The 20,657-nt window shown below is 36.8% G+C and overlaps 1 protein-coding gene across 6 annotated transcripts in view; it reads left to right on the forward strand.

The window, feature by feature from the left end:
• WDPCP (WD repeat containing planar cell polarity effector) overlaps positions 1-20,657 on the forward strand; it is a 288,298-nt gene that overhangs the window by 137,035 nt on the left and 130,606 nt on the right. For all 6 annotated transcript variants that reach the window (XM_065929068.1, XM_065929069.1, XM_065929067.1 and 3 more), the window contains 3 exons: positions 2,246-2,360; positions 4,518-4,651; positions 8,172-8,363. In XM_065929068.1, the coding sequence (XP_065785140.1) occupies positions 2,246-2,360; positions 4,518-4,651; positions 8,172-8,363 (441 nt within the window). The remainder of the gene's footprint in view (positions 1-2,245; positions 2,361-4,517; positions 4,652-8,171; positions 8,364-20,657) is intronic.

Below are 20,657 nucleotides of genomic sequence, written 5' to 3' on the forward strand. Positions count from 1 at the left end.
CTTTTGTCAGTTTTCCCAGGCGCATTCTGACCTCAAGAGTTTTTACGTTTACTATTCTAAGCCTCAGATTCCCTTTCTTCAAGTAATCATATGGCTTGTTCTTTCACTTCATTTGGATCTGTACTCAAGCATTGTCTCCTCAGAGACCTTTTTACTTCTTTATTAGTCATCTGTTTAAAGCAGCTTCTGGTTACTGGCAGTATTCAAGCATGGGCTGGATCCTTGAAGGATGCTTGCAGAGATGCTAAAGAAGGAACTTCCATGTCATGTGGGAGTAGAAAATTAGACCAGATTTCCTTCTAACTGGAAATTATTTAATCCTATCATGAATTAATTATGATTCTTTCTCTAAGAATTTAGTTAGCACCTCCTCTGTGTCTGACCTTGTTTAGGCACTAGATAAGATATAAAGATATATATCTTTAAGATATATCTATAAGATATAAAGATATATATATCTTTAAGATATAAAGATAAAAGTGACCTAGCTAGTATCCATTAGGAACTACTAGTAGATAATGAAAAAAAGAGGTGCTTAAGAGTACGGGTGTAAAATTCTAGTAAATAAAAATAAATAGAAAAGGACAAATTTTAGAGGTGCTCTGAATAAATGGCAACCCACTCCAGTATTCTTGCCTGGAAAATGCCATGGATGGAGGAGCTTGGTAGGCTACAGTCCATGGGGTCACAAAGAGTTGGACACAACTGAGCGACTTCACTTTTCTGAATAAATGAGGAAGAGATTGAATAAATGAGGGGAGGAAAAACTATTATAAGGGGGAGAACTAGATATGAAAGATGACCCTAAAATTGCCTGCTTGAGAGGGGAGAATGTAGGGGTAAAGACCACATGTTATATTGTTATGGGGGTATTCCCTAAAAGGAAAATATTAGTGCTGGTCATCAAGGTATATGGCACGACTGGATGTAATTCATAATTCAGTAGAGATTAATTAATTTATGAAGTAGTTTGAAATTCTAGGAACAAACGTACCTTCAACTTCTCTTAGTCTCCCAAACCAATAAAGTTAAGTTTTCCTTTCCCCTGCCTTCCAGCCCCTTGGGGGTATATTAACGTGAAATTGACAGTTCCTTTAATCACATGGGGCCCTTCAGTTTCTTTTCTGGTTCATATGCCTGGAATCTGTTACACAGTAGGGGAATGGTTGTCTTTTTTAATATAATAATCACCTGGTCCCTCTCACTGCTCATTGCTCACACATATCCCAGTATGTCTTGTCACAGAATCATCCTCTCTAGCTGGGGCATGATGCCTAGGTAGGTGGGGAATTCCCCTGTTTTGTTTAAAATCATAGTTGTCTTTGGATTTGACTAGCATGTTCGTGATTAGTTTACTGACAATTGGTTTTTTTCTTCTTATACCATATGCTATTACATGATTCATCTGCTTTGAGTCTGTTGCCTTGAAGGTGAAACAATTTCTTCCAATGTTGATATTTCATAATCTCATAGATAACAAGCATACACATATGCATAGTCCTTTCAGAAGTTTTAAACATTTGGAGATGAATGAATTATACTGCCGCAAATGAAAAGGAACAGTATAAAACCATAATGGTGATATCCAGACGTCTTTTGTTGGGTGGTTGGGTGAACACTAATATTAATAAAGCCTGTATACTTTACTATGTTTATCTCTCCTTGAGAAGTTATTTCTGGTATGTGGTACTTATTTATGAATTTTAACATTTAACATTGTGCTTTAGTTGCCTTGGATTTACATGTATTTTAATATTTTAGACATGATCTTTATTTGAAGGAGTTTAAATTCTGGATAAATCATAATACTTGATGTTAACATTGTAATGATGATTGCTGTTTAATATGTAGCAATGCCTACTCAAATGTTAAGAAATCTTCTTATAATTACTAATATAAATATTAATCTTCGAAAATATTTCAATAAGACACATCACATTGCAAGGAAGTTTTTTCCACATGGTTATTTTTCAAGTATTTAACAGATTACACTTCTAATAAACATGGACTAAATTCAGTTTCTTCATATAGCACTGGTCAGTGCACTTATGTGTTCCACCATTTAACCACCTTGATTTTTTTTACTCAGAATGTCAATGATGGTTTTTCAAAGAACTCTTTATAATTCCATGGTATAGATATACATGTACATATGTGTATAAGTTGTACATTTGGGGAGAAATTTTTTAGAGAGTCTAATTCTTAGTGTATCTCCCTCCCCCTCTCTCCCTTTACCTGTTTTTAGCTCCTGTTTGGTTCAGGTGTGCTGGCGTCCCTAAGCCTTTCCGGGCCGCAGCTGGAGAAAGTGGTGATTGATAGAAGCCTGGTGGGGAAGCTCATCTCAGACACCATCAGCGATGGTAATTACCCCCATGTGCAAATCAATTGCCTACGTTAACAGTGGGGCAGGAGAAATAGTGTGTCAACAGGTAGACTAATTATTACCACCAGGGACTTGAAAACACAAGTAATTGCTTGTAAAAGCGTAGTTACAACCCCTGGGACCAATACAAGTTTTGACTAATATTTAATGTCAAAGTTTTTGTCAACTGTTAGTATTCTTGAGTATTTTTTACTGTTTCCTTAAAAAAGTGAACATATTTTTGAAAGAGGTGGGTTTTTCGTTTGGTGTGTTGACATTTCAAATATTTTTCACTTTCACATGAATTTTGAATAAATAACCCCAATTTGTCAGCATAGCCACTTAGTACAAAAACAAAATCTGTTCTTTGGCTCTTAGAACAATTCTTTGTTACTAAAGTCTATGAATACTAACTTCTGAGAGAGTTTGAGCAGTATTTCTAAAAATAAAAAAATCAGTGCCAAAAATACCAGATAAATCTAAATCCTGTAAAGTGATATCACAGTTAGTATGTAATTGCTACAAAGCACATAAAGACTTTAAGCCAATTATTGAAAAGGTAGCATACTGGCATTTATTAATCCTTAAAAGGCTCTTTGCTGTGCCAGCCTACCTATATAATTTAATTAAAACAACTATTCCTTGTAAGATATAGTTATTTCTGTTTTATAGATAAGGAAATTGAAGCTGAGATACTAATGAACATGCCCACCAATGAGGTACCAAGGAATAGTCCCAAAATGACTGGGCTGAAATTTGAACCCATTTTCTTTGGACTGTAGTGTGCTGACTCCTAAAGTTTTAAGATTGCACTTTAATTCAAGGTGAAAAAAAAAAGGTCTAAGAAACTGATTGGATTATCATTAGAGATTAAAATTTATCCATAGCTTAAATTGAATAATTAAAGGAAAGTGTGGTCTAGTGGAAAGGACCGAGGTGTGCTCAATCGTATTTCTGAATAATGCAGACACAATTTCCTAGAGAGGAGCACTGCAGCGTGGCTGTCGTTAGTAGTGTTCCTGATGATGATAGGCTGGGGGTAGGGTTATGAGTATGTCACTTCCTCTTCCTTATAGGATCATGGTGCTAAGGAAGCTTCCCTGTGGAAGAGGTTCCATTTTCATATGTCTAATAATTAACCCCTTCATTGATGCTGCAAGTAAAATAGTGGCTGTGATGATTTTGTCATTTTGGTGGTCCTCCATTAGAATTAAAAGGAGATCTCCAAAACTGTTCATGTTACTGAGATATCTTTTTTCACCTATTTCTTTAAACCACAAATAATACATCCATTCTCATGAGTACATGATAGCAATGTGATTTCTTGGCAGTTCTCCAGATTCTCCTGTAATTGTGTAGATCTACTGTGATTACTGCTTGCACAGCCAGGGATATGGAAGTGAAGAAAAATATATAAAACATCCAATAACTGCTTTATGCTGGGAACACTGTAAAACATTTCTCAAATTCCTACTATATGTTTTTATCAGTAATTTTTATAACATTAATGACTCTTTATGTAACCCATGCAAATGAATTATCTGTGTGCTTTAGAAATATAGGTGTAGAAATGTCTTTGCTAATCTTCATTATCAAGTATTACTTTATATAATATGCATATTGGGTATAAGATGTTTTAGTTCATTCAGCTAGTATACTTTCAGAAAGAAAGTTCATTGATGAAAATTTTTTTAAAAAATCGGTGGAGAACACTGATCTGTATCCTCTAATAAATCCAGTTTATTCTCAGATGGTTTATATCATATAAATACAGGATTAAAAGCTAAGTAGAAATAAGTCTTTCTGTCTTTACGTTCAGATATGAAACAGTGTTTTATGCTTTTCCTACCTCTATTCCAAATACATCTCATTTGTAAGTTGTCCCCAAATATCAGTGTATATTGAAATGGTCTCATGGAAAGGAAAAATATCAAATCCATGCATGATTAGCTTGATTATTGTTGTTTTTTTCTAATATCTTTGTTATCGTTGGAAAATGTCCACAATGATATTTATGAGACTCAGTTATTTCAATTAATATTCATTTATCTTCTGAAAATAGCTTTCTGTAACATTTCAATAGAAGAAACTATTTATTTGTTATTATTTTATTGTAACTTAGTACTTGATAGTATTATGAAATCTTTTTTTTAAGCTCTTCTCACAGACGGCTTCATCATCCTATCGTTTTTGGCACAAAACAAACTGTGTTTTATTCAGTTTGCCAAGAAGATGAGCTCTCCTGATACAAACAGAAGGCTGGAAAAGCTCTCAGCCTTGGACTATAAGGTAGAGATTTGAACGTACATGGTCATATTGTTAATTATTAAGGTATGCTAGAGTATTGCTTGAGTTGATGTTATGCTCATTTTTCTTAAATGATTATGGATTTCAGAAAAACCAGAGTTATTCATAGTATAGGGTTAAGCTTGATCAACTAGAAACAGTGACCATCCAAAGTTTTCTTTTTTGACTCTCATTATGGGGGTCTGTTAACAGTGGCATGCTTGGAGCAGTTTACATCGTCCGTATGGAAATCGGAAAGATAATAGAGGCAAGTTACACATTTGAAAATAGTTTTCTTGCTGGTGGTAATATATGTACTATTCTCATTTTTCCCTAAGACCCCACATCACTGTTCTAGGCAAGGGTAGCTGCTCTTGCTTCCATTTTACAAGCAAAAAGAGAAGAGGACACTTTCAAAGGTTAATAGAAAAGTGTAATAAACAAGGAGTGGGAAGATCCCCCTCCTCCTGACATCCAGTTGTAACTATGGAGAAAAATGCAAAAAATTCTCCTTCATGTATTGGTCTCTTTCCCTTCAGTAACTCCAGGTAATTTGTTTCCTTGTATCAGGGACTTTACATCTGTTAAGGCAGGATTTTTATTTTAAATGATGTGTTTAATTTAAGTTTTGCCACATTACATTTTAACTGCTTGGAAGGCATACTCTCTGCTAGAATGAGTATCTCATACATTTTCCAGGCTGTTTCAGTTCAAGGCCTCTTTTCAGCAGTGACTTGTGTTTGCAAGATTGATCCAGCCTCTGTGACGTGGATTTGAGACAGTTCACTGTTCACTGGGAACGAGACTGATATACAGCTTCCTTAAAAAAGATGCACACTTACACTGTACCAGGAGTATCCATAACAAGGGCAAAGATTCTCAAAAGCCAGCTTTGTGGCTTGAAACTGTGCGTGTGTTTGAAAAGTCTAATAGTATTTGACCTAACCTTTTGCCCTTGTGGGTTCTTTTGGGTTATTTCTTATTGTGACTGAGATAGTAGTGATGTGGGAGGATTTAATTTTATTTAATGGAAAAATCTACTCTTATAAAAAAGATTTTTAACATGGGATAAAATACATTAACTTTTTCATCATGGTAATAAACTATAATTTGGTTTTGTTTGCGAGCCTTGTGTAGCTTCTATAACACTTTGTATAATATTGATTCTTTTAAACTGAAAATCTGTAGTACTCATATATTTTGTCTAGTAAAAAATGGTTTAACATTCTTAATGGAATACTATTTTCCAGAATGGCTAGCTTTCCTTGAAATGTTGTTAATTTACTAATACTGGTCTTTAAAATGCACCAGTATGCATTAATTTTAATGCATTAACTATTAAAGTGACTGCTTTTAATGCATTTATATAAAATTTTGTATGCCTACTTTCTTTAAGTGTGGTGGGTAGTTTGGCAGAGTCTTCTCAGCTTAAGGATAGTAGCTCCTCATTAATGAGAGCAGAGAGAAACTGTTAGGATGTCATCTTTTCTGATGAAAAGATGTGAAAAATAGACTGAGTATGTGGGCCCTACACCTTGAGTAAGGGAGTTATGTGTTTGTTCATTCTGTCATTAGATATGAGAAATTAAAAATATGAGCACTCCATGTCATTTCTTTACATTAGAGAAGAAGGAGCCTGCTTCCCTCTGGAAAACCCATGGATTTCATTTTCTGGTTCAATATTTTAAATATAGGTATTTAATATTTGATAAAAACTGCCATTTATCCATTGGAAGGACATTTTAAGAAACATGTTCATTTCACTTGCCCTCTTGACCATTGTGATAGAACAGTAAACCATTAATACTCAAACATTAAATTTCAGATAATATACATGATTTACATTATGTGAGGATTGAAAGTGGCAGCCTCTTGTTTTAACTCCTGTTTTCTCATATAGAAGTTCTTAAGTAACATGTGTAAATGCCAGGTAGGATGTCAAAATAATGTTTGTGTATTTTTAAGGACTTAGCGATTTCATTGTGGTATTTCCCTCAAATAAGAAGATAGCTAGTTAAAATAGTGATATTGAGAGCTTAAATATAAGAATTTGCACTTTAGAGTGTAAAGTAATTTGTGTTGTCTGTCATTGCCCACTTGGATTTTAAAACATGGAAATAGTGTAGAATATTACAATCCTGCTCTTCATTATAGCTATATCATAATTTAGTTATTTGAGACTGAAACAGTTTTGGCAGAGAAAAATGTAGGGGAAATATCATGAAATTATTGACCTTTAGCAAGTTTTCCTGTCTACATTTAAAAAATCCAATTCAATTTATTTAATAGTGAAGGGACAGTGCAAGGAGTTAAATGTTTACTGTGAGAGAACAACACTGGTAATTACTTTGATTTCAGTTCCTTTTGATGTGCATTCAGAGGATGAAGAGGTCAATAATATTATGGCCATGCAAATAGAAAAGGGTTCCTTTTGACCATATTAAAAAAAAAATAGCAGAGGATTATTAAAGCATTAACCTTGATTTTAATGGCCTTGGTTGAGTGGTGAGATCACAATTTGGATGAGCCTGATTATTTACTAAATACAATACATAAATGCAACGGGTTCTTAACACCCATTGCACTCTGGCATTATCGCATTACTGCCATCCTTTGTTGCCTTGCAGACAGGAATATGAAAGCAATCTGTCATGTAGTGAGACTGGCTCCAGAAGCATTTCTCTGATAAGAAGACCCCCTGCCCTTTGCTAGTGTCTGGTCCAGTAGGCTTAGCCATGCGCTTAATCCCCAGAAAGTGGTTCGATTATTGCTGACCAGCAATGGCAAGATAGTTTTTTTTTTTTTTTGCTTCCAAGCTATCAACCTTCCATTAATTCCTTAAGCAGAAATACGGTGCAATCTATATTTCCTTGGCATGTGTCACCCAGATGGTGCCGTGCTTATGTTTTCAAATAACCATGTTCCAAAATAACATAGTTTGAATAATAAATTCTACAAATCCGTCCTAAGAAAGAAAAGCATAATTCTCAGAAGCTGCATAAACTTTTACTCATGATGCTGTGACTTATCCCTTTATGCAGAATTTTTGTATATATGTCTTTAAAGCGATATTTGCCTCAAGTTGTTTTTCCTTTTGTTGTTGTCAGTCACTGTTAACATGTTATGTCTTAAACAGTAGTCCGACACTCTTGGTCAGCAGTACTGAACCTGTCATTTAATATAGCTGGTCTTAAATCCTATGTGTAGGTCGATGCTGTCAAGCAACCATGACTGTACATTTTGGTATTGATTGGGATTGCTATGGCCAATTCCTCCCCAACTCACATTTCTCCTTTTCCTTTCCTCTGCTAAAAATGGGGAGAATTTTGAACATATGTCTTTTTTATGTATGTGTCAAAAGAATTTGGTAAATTCTGACACCTCCTTAAGCACATGTTTAACATGCATATTTACTTGCATTTATCTACATTTACAGATGCTTTAATTTTTGTAATACTTTGAGGATTTTGCCTTTTAAAGATGATCCTTCTCTGTTTTGTTTTTTTTTTTTTTTAACCACTAGATTTCCTATTATGAAATCCCTGGCCCAGTAAATAGGACAACACAGCGTCGTCTCGCTATCAATTGTGTTCAAGATACAATTGTTTGCTGGTGGCCACTGGTCAGTGATGATGCTTGGCCTTGGACCCCGATTTCTTCTGAGAAGGACAGAGCCAATCTGCTGCTCCTGAGTTATGCTCAAGGAAGGCTGGAGGTAAATCTAAAGCAAATATATACATTTTGTTGAAGAGAAACTAAAATAGGGTTATTAGTCTTCTATTCTGAAATAAGTGTGAATACTTTTTAAAGTCTATAGTTTGTTTTTCCAAATATTCAACAAAAGTAATTACATATGAAATGGGATCCTTTAAAGTATCACATCTAGAGGATCCACAGACAGTTTCAGGACTCACCTGAATACCATAATGATTAATAGCACAAGCTTCTGGGTTCAAATCCTAGCTAAACCACAACCTACTTCTCTGTCCTTGAGCGGGTTACTAACTGCTATGTGCTGTGATTTCATTATTTGAAAAACAGAATGAATGAAGATATCCAAGTTAACAGATGATTTAGAACAATAATGATGTAATACTATTATTACATGTATTAATTAATAATCTCAATTACTATTGTGATTCTTGTCATTATCATTATTAGTGTTGTCATTACTGTTTGCTCATGATTTCATGCCTTTCAAAACTGTGTTATTAACCACCTTCTTTAAACATCAGTTAGTCAGTTAGCAAACAGTAGTCAAATGCCTGTTTTCTATAAGACTGTGGTGCCAAACCATGGCTTGGGGCAAGGATTTGTAAGGAGGGCCTAGAGGAGCAGCCTTCTCGATCTAGTGTCCTGCCTGGGACACAAGCACCAAAAGGGTTAATCTAGGAAGTGTATATGAGATCTCACCCTCTCTATTTCTGAAAATGTTCCGTCATCATTCATTATCATGTACCTGTGGATATTTTCATCTTGTATCAGTACTTTGAGTCTGAAATTCTGTTTTCTTAATGTAACTTAAAATTGAAAAAAATAACCTCCTCAACGTGGTTTTTCAGTGGGTAAAATGGTATGTTTTGTCTAGGTAAAATTGTATGTTCCTGTATTTTCTCTAAATCCATTATCATTTAGACTTTAAGAAGTATTTTCCAGAATTAGTATTGTGAGATAATGAAGAAATAAAAGTTTTCTCTATCCCCCACTTACCTCTTCTGATTTTATAAACTTACAGGCTATCTTTTAAGACTGAAGAGCCCTTTTTAATTAATTTACCTTTTTCTGGAACTTTTCCAGTTTTGTTGTAGTAACTAAGACAATTTTTAATGCTCCAGGTATGGATTTTGTAAGGATAAAGAAGTGTTTTATTCCTATTCACTTCCTGTTCATGCCTACCATCATATTGATCTTGGATCTAGAGGCTAACTGAATAAAAGACCTAATCACAATGACTTCATGTAATAAAGCCAACTAGAATTCTTTTAAATGTTCTGTCTTACAACAAAAGTGAAAAAAAAAAAGCATAAATCAACCTTTAGTTTTACAGTACACAAATTACCTTTATTTGAAATGAACTTATTACCTAAAATTAGGACTGTTTGAAAAGGGTATATACATATGGTCCACATACTTCATCTCCCTCTGTCTAGTTTATGGACTTTGTAGTTTGATAAACTTCAGTTTGCCTATTGCTTGGACCATATACTGTGTGACTTGAATCAAGTTTACTCCTGTAAGGTTCTGTCTGCTTTTAACTAACGATATGTTCTTTGGTCTTGGGTAGATCACCTACCCTGACTGTAGTTTTCTAATTTTTAAAATGATGGATTTAAACCATATGGGTCTCAGGCAGCTCAAAAAAAAGTACTCATCTGAACCCTGAAGCAAAGGTCTGATTTTGCCATTGCCTGTTCAAATGCCTAGTAGATTTTGAGCTAAACTTAGCTTCCGCACTGAAAAGCACCCCCCTACCCTGACTGGCCGTGACCTACTGTTCCAGTGTTATTTCTTTATACAAATCTATGTTCTAGCCAAATGATGTACTCACTGCTTCTTTATTTCTCACCTTCTGCCTATACAAATTTGAAGTAGGAAATGGCAACCCACTGCAGTATTCTTGCCTGGAAAATTCCATGGACAAAGGAGTCTGCCAGGCTATAGTCCATGGGGTTTCAAAGAGTCAGACACAACTGAGCATGCAAGCAGTGCACACCTGTACAGATTACAGGTATTTCTACCTGAAAGACCCTTCCCTGGACTTTCCGGGTAGCTCAGCTGGTAGAGAATTCCCCTGCAATACAGGAGACCCTGGTTCAATCCCTGGGTCGGGAAGTTCCCCTGGAGAAGGGATAGGCTACTCACTCCAATATTCGTGGGCTTCCTTGATGGCTCAGAAAGTAAAGAATCCTCCTGCAATGCAGGGGACCTTGGTTTGATCCTTGGGTTGGGAAGATCCCCTGGAGGGAGGATATGGCAACCCACTCTAGTCTTGGGGCTTTCCTACTGGCTCAGACAGTAAAGAACCGGTCTGCCATGTAGGAGACCTGGGTTCAATCATTGAGTCAGGAAGATCCCCTGAAGAAGGGAATGGCAACCCACTCCAGAATTCTTGCCTGGAGAATTCCATGGACAGAGAAGCCTGGTGGGCTACAGTCCATGGAGTCGCAAAGAAATGGACATGATGGAGCAACTAACACTTTCACTTTCTCTCTCTTCATATCATTCATCAGCTGTTGAGCATGACCATGGAGTAGCTGTTGTTGTTTAGTCCCTAAGTCCTGTACTACTCTTCTGCAGCCCCATGGACTATAGCTCAGCAGGCTCCTCTGTCCATGGGATTTCCCAGGCAGGAATACTGGAGTGGGTTGCCATTTCTTCCTCCAGGGGATCTTCCCATCACAGGGATCAAACCCATGTCTCCTGCATTGTCAGGTGAATTTTTTAAGTCACCTGGGAAGCCCTGACCATGGAGTAAGCACTGTATTTCATGCCAGAAGATATGAATACAGAGCTTTCCCTGCCTGCAAGGATCTTAGTGTCTACCAGTGAGAGACAAATATGAAAACACATGCATACACTAAAGTGTTAAAGTGCTGTGGATAGAGTATGTGTTAGCTGTACAGGAGCCAGTGGGAAATGATTGTTTCTACCTAGAGAGATAATAAGGGGGGAACTTTCAAAGAGGATTTACAACTTGCTCAAGGCTGGTACACAATTTTACTTTTTTTTTGTTACTATCCTAAGTTTCATATCAAAACTGTACTAGCCCTGTGGAGTGATTTGACTAGCTTTTCTCTTTTCTCCTCTCTGAAACAGTACCAAAAGAAATTATATCATACTTGAATGTTTGGTAAAACACATAAAAGCGTCTGGGTGTGCTGTCTTTCAAGGAAGATGGATTTATTTTTTATCACTGATTCCATTTTTCAACAGTTGTTTTTCAGGAATTCTGTTTTTCCCTTGAGTCATTTTCCTTATTTTGTGTTTTTGGAAAATTATCCATCTTGTTTAAGTATTTGAATAGATTTTCATTAAGTTTTATATGATATTTGTACTTGATTTTTACTTATCACCACTGACTGCATAGCTAATGTCCCCTTTTTTATCTTGATATATTAAGATGGATAATAATAAATATATTTTTTGTCAAGTAGCTTCTGTCTTAGATTTGGTCCTTTCAATCTGTCAAAATTAAATTTTTGGAAAAATTAATTTTTTTTTTCAGAACCTCATGTGAACTTCTATATGCAAAAAAGTGAATGTCTTTTGGAATAATTATTTGGGGAAATAATTGTTTCTTTCTATGTGTAAGAAGACAGTCTTAACCATGAATTGTAGCGTATTTTTTAGGAAAACATGAACTAAAACTACTAGTCTATAAAGGTAATATTCAGGCATATCTCTTTAAATATTTTTCACTAGCAACCAATAGACTTCTTACGCTAATCTTCAGAGTAAGAGATACAATATACTCTTAAACCCTAAAAGTCAGACTACAAAAGTAACAACTAAAGAAATTTAATCTTTGTATCTATTAAATGACAATTAAAAAAAAATCATTTCCCATCCAAGTTCAGTCAGAAAAGATAATAAGCTTTTATTTGGACTGTGGCAAGATCCTGCAGTAGTGGTTCCTAGCCTTGGCAACACATTACAGTCACCTACAGAGCTTTTACAAAGGGACCCACCCAGACCAGTTACATCAGAATCTCCAGAGGGGGAGGCAGCATCAGTATTCTTTTACAGGTTCCCTAGGTGATTCTCATGTGCATCCAAGTTGAGAAGCACTGCTTTACAACAAACTAAAAAAATTGTTTAAAGCCATCCCTTTTGCATAACAGACCATGGAAAGGATAAAGCCCACATACTGAACCAAGTGAGTGTTCTAATAGTATACTCTAAGTAGAAAATTGGCTTACCAAGCAGCTGGAAGAAAAAAAAAAACAAGGAAACAAAGGAAACAGAAATAAGCTCTCTATGACTGAATTATCTGTCTTTCAGAGGAGGAACATTTTTTAATTTATTTTATGGATATTAGAAAACTGCAGGTCTAATTGCACACCACAGAGCTCTAAACAACAGTATATATCTTAATTAGACACATAGAACAAGAGAGAGTTTTGTTGTCTAGGAAAAAAAAATTGTTTTGAAAAATATACAATAAATAGTATGAAGAAAAACATTTTTATCTATAAAATTCATTTAAAAATACCTTTCTGTGGTATTTGTGTTTATTATCATACATAACATGATAGTCCTTTTTATTTAATATAGGACTTCACTGTAGCTCAAACATAAACAATCTGCCTGCAGTGCAGGAGACCAGGGTTCAATCCCTGGGTTGGGAAGATGCCCTGGAGAAGGGAATGGCAATCCACTCCACTATTCTTGCTTGGAGAATTCCATGGACAGAGAAGTCTGACAGGCTACACAGAGTCGGACACAACTAAGTTGACTAACACACACATGCTTAAGATCCCCTGGAGTAGGAAATGGCAACCCACTCAAGGATTCTTGCCTGGAAAGTTCTGTGGACAGAGGAGCGCAACAGGCTGCAGTCCATGGGGTCGCAAAGAGTTGGACATGATTGAGTGGCTGAGCACATTCTTTATATTTACTTTTGGAAAAAGTACTTGCTATCATCCTAGAAATATTTAATTCATTAGCTTTGTCAACCCACTCCAGTATTCTTGCCTGGAAAATCCCATGGACAGAGGAGCCTGGTAGGCTGCAGTCCATGAGGTCGCTAAGAGTTGGACACGACTGAGCAACTTCACTTTCACTTTTCACTTTCATGCATTGGAGAAGGAAATGACAACCCACTCCAGTGTTCTTGCCTGGAGAATCCCAGGGACGGGGGAGCCTGGTGGGCTGCCGTCTGGAGTCTCACAGAGTCAGACACGACTGAAGCGACTTAGCAGCAGCAGCAGCAGCTTTGTCAAAAATGTGATGACAACCCACCTTACTTTTCTCTTACCTTATTTGAGTAGATATTTTAACTTTTCAGCAATAAGCATTTGATAAAGCTTTCTGAGTATGGCAATAATTTCAAGATACCTTATTCAGAAAAGGCCACTTGAATCTCTTTAACCAAATTAATAAAAAACATATTAGCAGAGCTGTTAAACCTTAAAACATGTTGTCAAGGAATGATTTAGAGGAGCAGCCAATTGATGAGAAAGTAAAAATGTGACCAGCTCTTAATACAGTGTAATTTGATAAAAGAAGCATTCAGAAAGTATTACATATGCATTCAACTGAAAAGCGAGACTATTTCAGAGACATCTCTTCCAAAGGGATGTATATACTGTGTTATTTTTCAACTAAATAACCAAGATTTTCTATCTTAGGGATGGTGGGGTTGTTTTAAACTCTTTATTATAAAGTACAGTAAGGAAAACCATAGAGACAAGATATATAATTTAATGATCTTTTACTAAAGAAACACCCCTGTAACCACACTCAGGTCAAGAAATAGACTTGCCTAGGCACCAGAAATAGTGCCAGATACTTACTCTGTTTTAATCGCAACCCTTTCCTAGTCCCCCAGATTATCCTCTGTTGTGACTTTTACACTTTTTCTCATATATCACCTAAGTGTGTATCTCACAAAACTGCAGTTTAATATTATCTATTTAAAACATGCTAATGTGTCTTTTATTTATTTATTTTTGGCTACACTGGGTCTTTGTTGCTATGTGGGACTCTCTCTAGTTTCGGGGAGCGGGGACTACTCGCTAACTGCAGTGAGGCAGACTTCTCACTGAGATCGCTTCTCTTGTTGCAGAGCATGGGCTCTAGAGCCTGTGGGCTTCAGTTAGTCGTGGCATGCAGGCTCTAGAGCACCGACCAGCTCAACAGTAGTGGTACACAGGCTTACTCGCCTTGCAGCATGTGGAATCTTACCAGTCCCATGTCCTCTGCATTGACAGGTAAATTCTTAACCACTGGACCACCAGGGAAGTCCTGAAACATGTTCATGTGTCTTTGAAATCTCTTTTAGTCTACAGGTTCCTGATCCATCCTCTTTTTAAATTTTTTCTTTGAAAGTTATCTGTTGAAACTGTAGTGTCCCACAGTCTGGATTTTGTTGTTCCCATTATCATGATGTGGTTCAGCATGCTTCTTTGTCTTTTGAAAATTCTTCAAGTTAGTGGTCAGTTTTGGCAAGACTGTGTGTGAAGGAGTGTTTTTTAATTGGAAGAATTGTGATATCTAATGACATTATTTTTTAATTAGTTGGAATACTTTTATAATGAGACACTTCTACTCATCTCCTACATGTTTTCCCAGTAGCTGGATTCATATAGTGAAATCAGGATAAGTGTCTGTTTCTTTTATTTACTAGTTTTCAAGATCGGATTGGTTCCCTGTCACTCCTGAAGGTAATCAATTAGTTTTTGTTTTTAAATAACATTATTAATTCATGGATTTAGACATATTTGACTTAATGGGTTTCATAAATTGTAATTGTTATCCTTTTGGAAGCACAGATTCTTTAACTAGAGCAATGGGATTCTCTTCAAGTTGGCTTCTCTTCTTGTCATTACCTTAGTAATCTTGGGTAGCTTCCCTCTGTCCGGTATAAAAATATAGTCCATGGTTATCTTGTGCATTTCCTGCTGCAAACATGGAATTCTTAATTTATTCAATAAGGTCTGGTTTCTGAATCGCTAAAGAAATGAAAGAGGAAATAAAAAAATTAAGTGAGATATTTTTTGAGAGACAAATGAAAAAGAAAGCAAGATTATCCAAAATGTATGGGATGCACCAAAAGCAGTTCTTAGAGGGAAGTTTATAGGGATCACAAGCTTACCTCAGGAAGCCAGAAAGATCTAAAGTAAATGACCTAACCCTATGCCTAAAACAACTAGAGAAAGAAGAACAAACAAAACCCCAAGTTAGTATAAGGAAAGAAATTACAAAGATCAGGACAGAAATCAATGAAATAAAGACTAAAACCAATAGAAAAGATCAACAACACTAGTTCTTTGAAGATATGCAAACCTGATAAATCTTCAGCCAGACTCATCAAGAAAAAAAGGGAGAGGGCCCAAATCAAAATCAGAAATGAAAAAGAAGTTAGGACAGAAACACAAAGGAACATAAGAAACTACTGCAAGGAACTACATGCCAGTGAACTGGTACAACCTACAAGAACTGGAAAGATTCTTAGAAGAGTTCAGTCTCGGAAGACTGAACCAGAAATAGAAAATATGAAAACATCAACTACCAGTACTGATTCTGAATCAGTAATTTAAAAACTCCCAACAAACAAAAGTCCAGGAACAAATTACTTCATAGGTGAACTCTACCAAACATTTAAAGAGTTAACACCTATCCTGAAACTATTCTAAAATATTGCAGAGGATGGAACATTTCTGAACTCATTCTATATGGCCACCATCACCCAGATACCAAAACCAAAGATATGAAAAAAATTACAGACATACATCACCGATGAACATAGATATAAAAATCATCGGCAAAATACTAGCAAACTGACTCCAGTAATGCATTAAAAGAACCATACACCTTGATCAAGTGAGATTTATCCCAGGGATACAAGGATTTTTCAATATACACCAATCAATGTGATACACTGCATTAACAAGTTGAAGAATAAGAACTATATGATTATCTCAGTAGATAAAGTAAAAGCTTTTGAGAATATTCAACGTCCATTTATGATTAAAAAAAAAACTCTCAAGAAAGTAGGTACTAAAGAACCATGTATGCATGCTCAGTTGTGTCTGACTCTTTGCGACTCCATGGATGGTAGCCCACCTGGCTCCTCTGTCCATGGGATTTTCCCAGGAAGAATAGTTGAGTGGGTTACCATTTCCTTCTCCAATTAAGGAAACATATCTTATCATAATAAAGGTCATGTAAGACAAACACAGCTAACATCATACTCAGTAGTGAAAATCTGAAAGCATTCCTTTTAGGATCAGGAAAAAGACAGGATGCCCACTCTTGCCACTTTTATTCAACATAGTTTTGGAAGTCCTACCTACGGAAATCAGAGAAGAAAAAGAAAGAAAAGGAATCCATGTTGGAAAAGAAAAGGTAAAAGTGTCTCTGCTGTTGACCTGATACTATATAAGAGAACCCTAAAGATGCTACCAGAAATCTACTAGACTCCTCAATGAATCTGGTAAAGTCGCTGGATACAAAATTAATACAGAAATCTCTTGCATTCCTATACACTGACAACAGAAGTTCACAAAGAGAAATTAAGGAAACAATACCTTTTGCCATTAAGTGAAAGTTGCTTAGTTGTGTCCTACTCTTGGCAACCCCATGGACTGTAGCCTGCCAGGCTCCTCTGTCCATGGAATTCTCCAGGTCAGAATACTGGAGTGGGTAACCATTACCTTCTCCAGGGGATCTTCCCAACCCAAGGATTGAACCCAGGTCAGTCACATTGCAAGTGGATTCTTTTCCTTCTGAGCCACCTGGAAAGCCCAAGAATACTGGAGTGGGTAGCCTATCCCCTTTTCAGCGTATCTTCCTGACCCAGGAATCAAAATGGGGTCTCCTACATTGTAGGCAGATTCTTTACCAGGTGAGCTACCAGGGAAGCCCACCAATGAATTAAAAAGAATAAAATACATAAGGGGGAAAAAGACATGTACTCAGAAAACTATAAGATACTTATGAAAGAAATCAAAGATGACACAAACAGATGAAGAGATATACTATGTTCTTGGATTGGAAGAATCAGTATTGTCAAAATAATTCTACTATACAAGTCAATCTAAAGATTCAATGCAATTTCTATCAGAATTTTTCACAGAATTAGAATAAAACTTTTTTACAGTTTGTATGCAATGGAAACACAAAAGATCACAAATAGCCAAGTCAGTCTTGAGGAAAAAAAGCAGAGCTGAAGAAATCAGGCACCCTGACATCAGACTATACTACAAAGCTACAGTAATCAAAATAGTTTGGTATGGGCACAGAAACAGATATATGGGTCAGTGGAACAGGAGGGAAAGCCCAGAAATAAACCCACGTTCGTATGGTCAATTAACCTGCAGCAAAAGAGGCAAGACTATACAATGGAGAAAAGACAGTTTCTTCAGTAAGTGGTGCTGGGAAAACTGGACAGCTAATCTAAAAGAATAAAATTAGAACATTCTTTAACACCATATACAAGAATAAAATAAAAATGGATAAAAGACCTAGATGTAAGAATAGAAACTGTAAAACTCCTAGAGGAGAACATAGGCAGAACATTCTGACATAATTGCAGCAATATTTTTCAGGGTGGGGGGGGAATCTGTCTCCTCGAGTACTGAAAATAAAAGCATGCAAATGGTACCTAATTAAACTTAAAAGCTTTTTCACAGCAAAGAAGACCTTTCACCAGTGGACTGGGAGAATATATTTGCATACTGTGCTACCAAGGGATTAATTTCCAAAATATGTAGATAGCTCATCCCTGCAGTTTAATATCAGAAAAAAATCCAACCCAATCAGAAAATGGGCAGAAGAAATACATGTTTCTCCAAAGGAGACATACAGATGGCCAATAGGCACATGAAAAGATGCTCAGCATCACTAATTATTAGAGAAATGCAAATCAAAACTACAATGAGGTATGACCTCACACCAGTCAGAATACCCCTCATTAAAAAGTCTACAAATAATAAATGCTAGAGAGGGTGTGGAGAAAAAGGAACTCTCCTACACTGTTGGTGGGAATATAAGTTAGAACTACCACTATGGAAAACAGTATGTAAGTCTCTCAGAAAGCCAAAAGTAGAATTACCATATGATCCTGATATCCCACGCCTGGGCATATATCGTGAGAAAACTAATTAGAAAAAATACATGTACCCCAGTGTTCATAGCCACACTGTTTACAATAGCTGAGACATGGAAAGCAACCTAAATGTCCATCAACAGATGAATGGAAAACAAGTTGTAGTATATGCATGCGTCTATACACACACACACACACACATACACACACACACACACACACACACGTATGTGTGTGAGTGTGTGTGTGTGTGTGTGTGTATGTGTGTGTGTGTGTGTATATATATGAATGTATGTATAATGGAGTGTTATTCAGCCATAAAAAGGAATGAAAACATTTGCAACAATGTATATAGACCTAGAGAATAGGGTTGTTGTTGTTCAGTCCCCCAGTCATGTCTGACTCTTTGTGACCCCATGAACTGCAGCAACCCAGGCCTCCCTGTTCCTCACCATCTCCTGGAGTTTGCCCAAGTTCATGTTCATTGCATCGGAGATGCCGTCCAGTCATCTCATCCTCTGACATCCTCTTCTCCTTTAGCCCTCAATCTTTTCCAGCTACAGGGACTTTACCAAAGAGTTATCTGTTCACATCACATGACCAAAATACTGGAGCTTCAGCATCAGCATCAGTCCTTCCAGTGAATACTCAGGGTTGAGCTCCCTTAAGATTGACTGGTTTGATCTCCTTGCTGTCCAAGGGATTTTCAGGAATCTTCTCCAGCAGCACAGTTTGAAGGCATCAGTCATCAATTCTTTGGCATTCTGCCTTCTATATGGTTCAGTTCTCACAACTGTACGTGACCACTAGTAAGACCATCAGCTCAGTTCAGTTCAGTTGCTCAGTCATGTCCGACTCTTTGCGATCCCATGGACTGCAGCATGCCAGGCCTCCCTGTCCATCACCAACTCCTGGAGTTTACCCAGACTCATCTCCATTGAGTCAGTGATGCCATCCAACCATCTCATCCTCTGTCGTCCCCTTTTCCTCCCGCTTTCAATCTTTCCCAGCATCAGGGTTTTCTCAAATGAGTCAGTTCTTCCCATCAGGTGGCCAAAGTATTGGAGTTTCAGCTTCAACATCAGTCCTTCCAATGAATATTCAGAACTGATCTCTTTTAGGATGGACTGGTTGGGTCTCCTTGCAGTCCAAGGGACTCTCAAGAGTCTTCTCCAACACTACAGTTCAAAAGCATCAATTCTTCGGCACTCAGCTTACTTTATTGTCCAACTCTCATGTCCACACATGACTATTGGAAAAACCATAGCCTTGACTAGATGGACCTTTGTTGACAAAGTAATGTCTTTGCTTTTTAATATGCTGTTCAGGTTGGTCATAACTTTTCTTCCAAGGAGTAAGCGTCTTTTAATTTCACGGCTGCAATCACCATCTACAGTGATTTTGGAGCCCCCCAAAATGAAATCTCACTGTTTCCACTGTTTCCCCATCTGTTTGCCATGAAGTGATGGGACCTGAAGCTGTGATCTTAGTTTTCTCAATGTTGAACTTTAAACCAACTTTTTCACTTTCATCAAGAGGCTCTTTAGTTCTTCTTCACTTTCTGCCATAAAGGTGGTGTCATCTGATTATCTGAGGTTATTGATATTTCTTCTGGCAATCTTGGTTCCAGCTTGTGCTTCATCTAGCCCAGCATTTCTCATGATGTACTCTGCATATAAGTTAAATAAGCAAGGTGACAATGTACAGCTCTGTATATCATTCTATATTCCTTTTTCTATTTGGAACCAGTCTGTTGTTCCATGTCCAGTCCTAACTGTTGCTTCCTGACCTGCTTACAGGTTTCTCAAGAGGCAGGTCAGGTGGTCTGGTATTCCCATCTCTTGAAGAATTTTCCGCAGTTTTTTGTGATCCACACAGTCAAAGGCTTTGGCATAGTCAATAAAGCAGAAATAGATGTTTTTCTGGAACTCTCTTGCTTTATCGATGATCCAGTGAATGTTAGCAATTCGATCTCTGGTTCATCTGCCTTTTCTAAAACTAGCTTGAACATCTGGAAGTTCATGGTTCACGTAATCCTGAAGCCTGGCTTGGAGAATTTTGAGTATTATTTTACTAGTGTGTGAGATGAGGGCAATTGTGCAGTAGTTTGAGCATTCTTTGGCATTGCCTTTCTTAGGGATTGTAATGCAAACTGACCTTTTCCAGTCCCATGGCCACTGCTGAGTTTTCCAAATGTGCTGGCATATTGAGTGCAACACTTTCACAGCGTCATCTTTC

This window comes from Muntiacus reevesi, chromosome 3 (assembly GCF_963930625.1).
Source record: "Muntiacus reevesi chromosome 3, mMunRee1.1, whole genome shotgun sequence".
In the NCBI taxonomy this organism is placed as follows: Eukaryota; Metazoa; Chordata; class Mammalia; order Artiodactyla; family Cervidae; genus Muntiacus; species Muntiacus reevesi.